This window comes from Colias philodice, chromosome 5, assembly GCF_061535455.1.
Source record: "Colias philodice isolate Cphi_HAF_F1 chromosome 5, ilColPhil1 Martin Lab GWU primary, whole genome shotgun sequence".
In the NCBI taxonomy this organism is placed as follows: Eukaryota; Metazoa; Arthropoda; class Insecta; order Lepidoptera; family Pieridae; genus Colias; species Colias philodice.
In genome coordinates this window covers 9,628,725-9,637,835 of record NC_143090.1, presented here as the reverse complement: position 1 = coordinate 9,637,835, position 9,111 = coordinate 9,628,725, and the positions used below count along the sequence as shown (strand labels likewise).

At 33.0% G+C, this 9,111-nt stretch overlaps 2 protein-coding genes across 2 annotated transcripts; one reads left to right on the top strand and one right to left on the bottom strand.

Annotated features, from left to right (window-relative positions):
- Positions 1–184: 184 nt before the first annotated feature.
- LOC149488588 (uncharacterized) lies at positions 185–8,643 on the bottom strand. The gene is made up of 5 exons (XM_089695260.1): positions 8,510–8,643; positions 4,679–4,841; positions 3,488–3,693; positions 809–1,063; positions 185–386 (listed from the first exon to the last, which is right to left on the bottom strand). Exons 1-5 carry the CDS (start codon positions 8,538–8,540, stop codon positions 205–207), a joined length of 837 nt encoding a protein of 278 aa, XP_089551386.1. The 5' UTR covers positions 8,541–8,643; the 3' UTR covers positions 185–204.
- LOC149488589 (uncharacterized) lies at positions 1,581–2,802 on the top strand. Its single transcript, XM_089695299.1, has 2 exons — positions 1,581–1,684; positions 2,181–2,802. The coding sequence occupies exons 1-2, from the start codon at positions 1,581–1,583 to the stop codon at positions 2,800–2,802; spliced, it is 726 nt and encodes a 241-aa protein (XP_089551425.1).
- Positions 8,644–9,111: the final 468 nt, after the last annotated feature.

Below are 9,111 nucleotides of genomic sequence, written 5' to 3'. Positions count from 1 at the left end.
GAATCGAATTACTAACTTGCATTCAATTTGTTCCGTGAAATTAAATCTTATAAATCACAGTAAGTAGGTACGCAAAAGAAGCCTGGTATTGATATTATAAAGAAGAAAAAATACCTTTTCTTTCTGTTCAAGATAAAATAAATAAAAATAAATATCTGTTCAAGATGGTAAATAATGGTAAATATCTACAAGAATATCTTAAAATTACTCAAAGCAAGAGGTTTTCCTGGAACAAGATACAAAAGGCGGTACATCACAAGAACATTTAGTACACTTTTCATCCACGGTGACCTCATCTCCAACAGACAGGGTCACATTGCCGAAGGAACATTGTTGACTGATGCTGCGTAAGTTGAGACCACGTATCACTTTTGATGACGTGGACGCTGAAAAGAGAAATTTTGTTTTGTGGATAATGTCGAGTGTAGTGGAAATAATCAGATTCAGATGTGCAAATAAGAGTAAAGCTAGGTGCTGAATTTGATTCGGGTTATAATAGTATAACTTCATCTTCGAAGGTCATAAAAAATATAAATTTTATCAACATATGTCTAAAATCGATTCCGCAGACTAACAAACTCATAATTATTTATTAGCCTCCATAAAAATAATTTTTAAATGGCAAGTTAATAATTTTCAGTCCATAGTTTAGTCTAATGGTCTTAACTATTAATCTATCAATTATATATCTAAAAATTTAGTATCTTAAAAGCATATCTATTTCTTTACCAAATTCTACATATTCGTTGAAAATATAATTAGGAAGATCTACGTAAAACTATGTTAATTAAGAACACTAGATACTTACGACATTGAAAAGCAATAGGACAACTCCTCATATTTCCTGCGAACACAGGTGCGCAATTATCAAATATTTTATCTTGATAGTGTATTTCCAATCCACAGTTGATATCTCTACAATACGACGGATTGTCAGTGGTGCCGTTCCATTGCGCGGTACATATGCAGGTTTTTCTGGTATTCTTTGGTTCGAAAGTTTGCCCCTCCATGTACGTTTGACCATCTACTTCGCACGTCTTCAGCTTGGCGATTTCATCTTTTCCTGTAACATAATGATATAAGTAATTTAAATATTAGATATAACTAATGTTTCGAAATAATAATTCTTAATTTACTTTTTTATTTATATCATTAGCTAGATATCTTCTGGTACTTGGTAGAAGTCCAAAAAAGCTCGGGCCAGCCTTCGCAAAGGCAAGAACAAACAGACAACTGACACAGAATAATATTTAGTATTTCGTTTATTAAGGTTGACTATCAATTCATAAAATTATAATAACCCAACAATCTAGGAAATGATTGTAAAGGGTGATTTTTTTGCTGGTTTCTTTTTGGCAATACTGTTTTTGATAGATCACGCGTGAATCGTGTCTTGTGTCTTTATCAAACTTGTTCAGTTTGGTCTATAATTTAACCATGAATCGACTTACGAACGAACAACGCTTGCAAATTATTGAATTTTACTATCAAAATGCATGCTCGGTTAAGAGAGTGTGAAGTCGGTTAAGAAGTGCGCGATGCACTTCATCGATTGGCGATTTTATTTTTTTTTGCCCAAAATGGAAGAATTGGACATGCCTCACACGTGGTTTCAAAAAGACGGTGCCACATACCACACGGCACGCGAAACAATAGCCCAATTGAGAGCCGTCTTCGGCGAACAGTTTATCTCACGTTTTGGGCCCGTCGATTGGCCGCCTAGATCGCGTGATCAAACGTCTTTGGACTATTTCTTATGCCTACAGGGATAAACCAGCAACGATTGACGCACTGGTAGCCAATATTGAAGCATTTAAGTATTCGTGATATACCGGCCGATATGTTGTAGAGAGTGTGCCGAAATGCGAATGGGCCATCTAAACCGGAGCCGTGGCCCCATCATTTGCATGAAATCATCTTCAAACATTAAATTATATTGATCGTTTTATCAATTCCATTATAGATTACATCAACATTTTCAAGTTTTTTGTGTTTTTTTTGAAAATCAAATCCTATACCTCTTAAAAAATCACCCGTTATAAATATTTCGTGAAACAATGGGCCGTCTACATTTCCGTCAAACTTTATGCCTCTTTACCATGCCGCTCACGTACTTTTTATTGTTCATTGTAGCATCATTTAATAACACTATACAAATAATATGGTGCACACTAAAATAGTCGCTTAGTCATAAAGAAACAGTTAAGTAAGAATAAAAAAGTATATTCGTATGAACATTTTTCTTGGACTACACATATAGACTATATATATGATAAATTAAAAGTATTGTTAGGTAAATTCTATCATATAAGTTACAAAGTTCCTATAAAGACTTTAAAATGTCTGTACATGGCCCTTGTGGATTCAATACTTAGTTATTCTCTTGATTGTTATGGACTTACTACTAAAACTAACTTAAACAAATTAGAAAATATGCAAATTAGATTCTTAAAACTCTTGGTCAGTAAAAAAATAAAACATAAATATAAACATAACTATAGAATGCTATTTAAATTTTGTAATATTCTTCCAGTCAGCCTTAAGCACAAATATCTTCTTGCTGTTAACAACCATAGCTCTATTCCTTCTCTTAATCTGTTAAATACCAATCATACAACGAGGTCAGTGACCTCAGGAAAATATGAAGTACCTAGAGTCAACAATTATTTTGGAGATCGAACTCTAGATAAACGTTTACCATATTTTCTCAATAGCTTACCAGAGTACATACGAACAGAAGCAAATATTCACAAATTTAAAAGATTATTAAGGAAACACCTTCTTCAGTCAATAGAATGCTAAAACATAAGCTCATAAATAGATATACCTATTCACTTAATATTATATTTTATAACAGATAATAATATGATATAATATATTTAGTCATAGATAGATATATAGATATTTTATATAATAAATTTAGTTGTAGGCTTGATCCCACAGACAAACTGCATGTGCAGTTTTGTGGGACTTAGACTTAAGTTATTGTAATAATTTGTAAGAATAATTTCAATAAATAATAAAAATTATGTATATCATAATATAGCCTATAGGTCAGACTCTATTATTATAGACTGATGAATAAACATGGTAGATAGGTAATAGATTGTGTTCAAATTTACATTCATCGACTACCCAATAGTTTTTACGTGATTGGTCATTCACCTTTACCACAAATGGAAACAAAATTAATTTACTAAGGTCATCAATAGAAGAGACACCTGATAACAGTTGTCTTTATTAAAGGAGAGCGGGTCACCAAGAATTAGTTGGCTGTAGTCACGATTGCGGGAGCGATAGAAATATTTGCACACCATTACGAAAGTCTTTCATGTTAAAAGCATATTCCGAAATAATATAATCACATAGAATATAGCCATATCGTTTATTCACTCGGCAATTTTAATTGACTACGAAAAGGTCAATACTTGCGTACTGTATTTTATATTTGGTACATGTATTGCATGAACAATTAATTCGGACTCACCGCAAACGGTGCCGGTACTACAGCACGAGTCTAACTCGTAGGTGTTGATACATTGCTGCTCTTTGTCTGAGTCGAAGATCTCCACGCAGTCAACGGCCGCGCAATCGAACTGCGGCCCAGCGGACGTACTGCAGCTGCAGGCTTGCGAGCACGGGTTGTTGATGGCCACCTGAGGTATGGTGGAACGATCTGCGTATGGTTTTCCTCTGGAATTATAATTATTGTTTCTTAAGTTAATTTCCTGGAATCTTAACTAATGAAACTTTTTAGTAGATTGTTAAGCAGGTTAAGGTATGAAAATTGATTAATCCTTCTTTCTAATTGAATCTTCTACAATTTTTTTATGTATTTAACCTATAAATGCAAAAAAAATGTTCCTGCCGATAGGTTACCTATTATGTTCAACATAGGTGATGTGTAATCTACTGTGGTATATACCTAGTAGAGTTTCTTATTCTTAGACTAGATATCAATGAATATATAAATGTCATGCACAAAAAAGGTTTATACCGCGAAGGTAACGGACTTTCCGAATGATTGCACAAAAGGCCACAGCCCACGTTTTTGCATTACTGTTTATTTTATACCTTGTCAAATAAAGCATCTTTTCTCGGACTTGAAAGGTCATTATCACAAGGTTTGTTTGAAATCTTTTCCGCTAAAACATTGTCGCTGAAGGGTAGTGTTATAATTGTTATTGTTTATTGAATTGTTTTTTTGCTTTCACGGAACAACAGAATAATAATGATGCCTAAGATATAGAGCCAATTAAAAGCTCCCAATACCTATGAGCTATTTTAATATACCTAGACTTTTACAAAGTCTACAAAGTCTTTTACAAAGTCCCTGCATTCAATAATTAATGAACAGTAGGCAATCGATTACAAATTAATCACATAAAATTAGGCGGAAAAGTACATGTCTCATGTAAAAGTTGCTGCTTGAAAATGAACGGGAAAGTATCCGTTTACCAAGTATGAACTATGAAGTAAGTATATCTTTTTTTTATATTAACTACAATAATTTAAGGACTCAATTAGATAGGTTCAATATTTGGTTAGGTTATTTTATTTAAATATGTACATAATATTATATTCTGAACTAGTTAATATTATAGCAAGTAACAGAAATATTTTAAAAGGGAACCTATAAATATATATAAATATTTTAAAACCGAAATATTTTATTCACCTATAATAGCACATGCTAGGGTCAGGATGCAGGTCTGGACAGGTGAAAGCCTCAGGGCAGATCGTGGTGTTGTCAGCTGGAGGGACCGGAGTGCAACCCAGCTCGAAATAGAAGCCTGCCAGGTTACATTCACCAGCTAGATCCGTTTTTGCTGTGCCGAGCACTGAAAAAGGATATAGAAATTAAAGATTTTTCTTCTTCTTCTTCTTTGTCGATTCACTCTTGGCAGAGTGGTCGTGGTCACGTGGAGACGTCCACATCGGTGGTAGAGACGGACACAGCTTTCCGCACGATTTAAATATTTTAGCGGAATATAAACACTAATTTCTATATAATATCAAATAATAAGGATATTATTAATTATTTAGCTCATGTAGTAAAGAAAGAAGACACGTTAAACGAGAACAAATTTACAGTGTATTTTTTTTCTTATAAGTATGAAATGTTTTAAATAAAAAAAGTAACAAAATGCAGTGAATTACGTTTATTGAATAGGTATTACAATACTTGAAAGCTTTAAATTTGATTGTGTTAGCTTTAGAAGAAATGAATAAAATTATCCTATTCCTATTATTGGATATTTTACTTGCAATAATATGTTTAACGAAATCATTTTACGCAAATACCCAAAATTAATATTAAGGTATTTATAATCTCTAGTGAATATATCTAGACAGGGTGTCCCAAAAAGTAGTGATGAACGAAAGCTGGGAGGTAGAGGACCAAGAGGGCTATCCGAATCACCCCCATGTGTGTTATGCGATTTTTCGTATATTCGGAGTTATTACATTTTTTTCAATTTTTCATCTATCGCTGAGTACGATGAGATTTTTATTTATGGTGACGTGAATTATTGCGCTAGATGCTTGATTTTTTTTGTGTGCTAAGCTGAAAGATTGGCCAATTCAGTATGGTAACATTTACTATCGTTAGATCTTCGAATGGAATAAAAAAAAGAATTAAATGCCAAGAAAGATAAAATTACCCAGTATGTTCATAACTTCAAGGGCCCATAAAAAAATAAAGTCACATAAAAACGTTTTCCATTTGGCTTTTAAAAACTTGCTCTTTCGATCAGGTAGCTACCCTAAAAATTTAATTTTATTATTCTAAAGGCTTCAATCGAAAAATTTAAATCTAAATGTGGTAAGTGCAAAATTTTTATTAACATGATGATCAATAAAACCAATAAATAGGTGTTTGATTACCAGATTTTTTTTAAATAGCCCCGCTGTTGTTCAATGCAAGTGCGACATCACCGTAAAAAGTTGTCTTTTAAATGTCTGAATGCTTTTTTATCATTTTTAATGGTTTCTTCTGCAACTATGAATTTCCGGGTTATTTCGTCCACATTGTGGTTATCTCTCAAGTAGCCGAAGTCTTTTTAGTATCCTCATTAAAACAAATGAATGGGGTTTAGGTCGTGTGACCGTAGAGGCCAGGCTGTAAAGCAGGCATCACCGGCGCATGCGCAGGCTGCAACGACCAATCCATCTTTCCGAGTATTTTTGCCCTTTAGCCTGGCCTCCACGGTCTCCGGACATAAACCCTATTGAATTTTTTCCGTGGGAATACTACAAAGACGAGAGACTGCCACAATTTGGACGAAATAACCCCGAAATTCATAGTTGCAGAAGAAACCATTAAAAATGATAAAAGAGCATTCAGACATTAAAAAGACAACTTTTTACGGTGATGTCGCACTTGCATTGAGCAACAGTGGGGCTATTTTAAAAAAATTCTGGTAATTTAACACCTATTTATTGGTTTTAATGATCATCATGTTAATAAAAATTTTCCACTTACCACATTTAGATTTCAATTTTTCGATTGAAGCCTTCAGAATAATAAAATGAATTTTTTAAGGGTAGCTACCTGATCGATAGAGCAAGTTTTTAAAAGCCAAATGGAAAACCTTTTTATGTGATTTTATTTTTTTATGGGCCCTTGAAGTTATGAACATACTGGGTAATTTTATCTTTCTTGGCATTTTATTCTTTTTTTTATTCCATTCGTAGATCTAACGATAGTAAATGTTACCATACTGAATTGGCCTATCTTTCAGCTTAGCACACAAAAAAAATCAAGCATCTAACGCAATAATTCACGTCACCATAAATAAAAATCTCATCGTACTCGGCGATAGATGAAAAATTGAAAAAAATGTAATAACTCCGAATATACGAAAAATCGCATAACACACATGGGGGTGATTCGGATAGCCCTCTTGGTCCTCTACCTCCCAGCTTTCGTTCATCACTACTTTTTGGGACACCCTGTATAATGCATATGTGCACAGTGCAATATAAAATTAGTCGTATGTGTAAATGGATGGAACTGTTTACATTGAAAATTTACATAACCAGTAATGTATTTAATTTTATATGGATTGTAAGTTATTAGTTGTAGGTACTAATTCCGGCTCATGTTTCATTTTGCAATATTGCAAGTGTAACCTTAGATGTATTAAAATGCATAAGGTGAACCAATTAAATATTAAGTTGTTTATACTAAAAACTCCTTATATTAGAAGATAATTATGTTATTATAAGAAATTATAATACGAAAATTCGGAAATAAATATGATTATGATTACTATCCTAAACTTAACACGTTCACTGCGGCACCTAAAATGCCAAACTTACCGTTGTTGCGGCATGTCTTCCATACTTCACATCGGCAAGTTCACCACTGTGCGTCATGAGCCATTTTTATCACATCGCACCTTCTGACTTTGAAGGTTAATAATTTCATGAAATTCCAAGATATTTCAAAAAATTTTTTTTCAGATAATAGTATATATAGTCTAGTATATACCGCATGAATAGCTTTTAGTTTGACCGAATAGTTTAAAAGATATGAGGGAAAATGTAAACCCCTGATTTTGTGAAAAATTATTTGCCATCCCGCACTGCGTTGATACGGCATGTTTACAGTAATAGCGATGGGAAACACTGTAAAATAAAACATCGATATCGATATAAATCAATTTTGTATATTTCAGTCTGTTTGTTAACAGATAACGAGATCGTCGATACAAAAAAAAACACATATAAAACAAGGTACTTGATAGAGTACTATCAGGAAATTGTTCAGTAACTTTTGTTTTAATTTGTTCAGTAACTTTTGTTTTAATGTTTTATATTATTTTCACAACTGTCATCACATTTTTGCATTTATGCTACGAAATAAAAGAAAGTAAAAAAACTAAAGCCTTTAAGGTATCATTGTCATTTAAAAAAACTCAAAAGAATCTCTCTCATCACTATGCGAGACTAACACGCGGCGCGCTCGCAGTAAAGTGCGGCATGAGGTGCTTGTCCATGGCAAAATATTTGACATGCCGCACACAAAAGAAACGGTTTCTTTTCTATGCGTTGGTCCAATATTTTGCCATACGATTTTTAAACGAAATTGAGTCCTACTTCAAACTGTGATCACAAAAATATATTTGTCTCTTTTCTAGTCATTGATTAACATATAAAAAACCTCGCCGCACCACGGTGAAAACTGCGATTTTGGGCGCCGCACTGTGGTGTAGTCGCTGATGGCCCGATACTGGACATGCCGCAGTGAACGTGTTAAGTAAGGACAAAAATATGTATAAGACTCCGAATAAAATTTAACTACTGTTTTGGTGATTTATCTCTTTACTTTACTGAAGTCTGAAAGTCGTTCAAATTATGAGAAGATATTATTTTATGGCTTTCTTTTATGATCATATTGATTTCAAAGAAAAATATTCCTTGTTATCCAACCCATAATTACTTTTTATCACAAATAAAAGTAAATTCGGCCTTATTAAATGAATTAAATCACAATTCGACTTACCAAGCATCACAAATAAAATCACATTTATCATTGTTACAAATAAAACACTAGCGATAAATATTACTAAATATTATTTATGTGTTTTTAATCAGTAATCTCTACGTGCAACCCAAAACAACTATTGAGTTTGAGTGAATACTGAGCAAGAGGAAGCCTTCATTCTTTATCGTGATTTAAAAATAGCAACGCCTACATACATTTTAATATACGACGATACTATACTTTGCCAATCGATTTGCTAGGTGTGTATAAAGTACATAGGTGAAACCAATAACAGTCCAGAGAATCTATTTAAAACTATGTAGATTCTGCTTGCGACTCCACTCACTACATAGGGTGTTGGTTAAATGACAATATTATGAGTAAAATAAACTTTTATTAGACATCAATATCACTATGCTTTTGACACCAAGTCTTACTTGAACTTTAACATGATTATGTAGGTATTTCATTTGGAGATTGACTCTTTGGGCAAAATAAAAAAAACGGTACCTACGTGTACCTACATCATATTTTGATGTCACATTTTCTAGATATTATACCTATCTTTTATATTTTAGCAAATAACTTTTCTAAAGAACTCTTCACGAAAAGGCAGCAAA

What these genes read in the sequence shown, in the direction of transcription:
- LOC149488589 (XM_089695299.1), top strand. Translation starts at nt 1,581, where the DNA reads ATGGAAGAATTGGACATGCCTCACACGTGGTTTCAAAAAGACGGTGCC. An exon ending in AGAGCCGTCTTCGGCGAACA is followed by an intron (nt 1,685 to 2,180) that starts GTTTATCTCACG and finishes ACACTAAAATAG; the next exon opens with TCGCTTAGTCATAAAGAAAC.
- LOC149488588 (XM_089695260.1), bottom strand. Translation starts at nt 8,540, where the DNA reads ATGATAAATGTGATTTTATTTGTGATGCTTG. An exon ending in TAGTACCGGCACCGTTTGCG is followed by an intron (nt 1,064 to 3,487) that starts GTGAGTCCGAAT and finishes ATTATGTTACAG; the next exon opens with GAAAAGATGAAATCGCCAAG. An exon ending in TCCTATTGCTTTTCAATGTC is followed by an intron (nt 387 to 808) that starts GTAAGTATCTAG and finishes TTCTCTTTTCAG; the next exon opens with CGTCCACGTCATCAAAAGTG.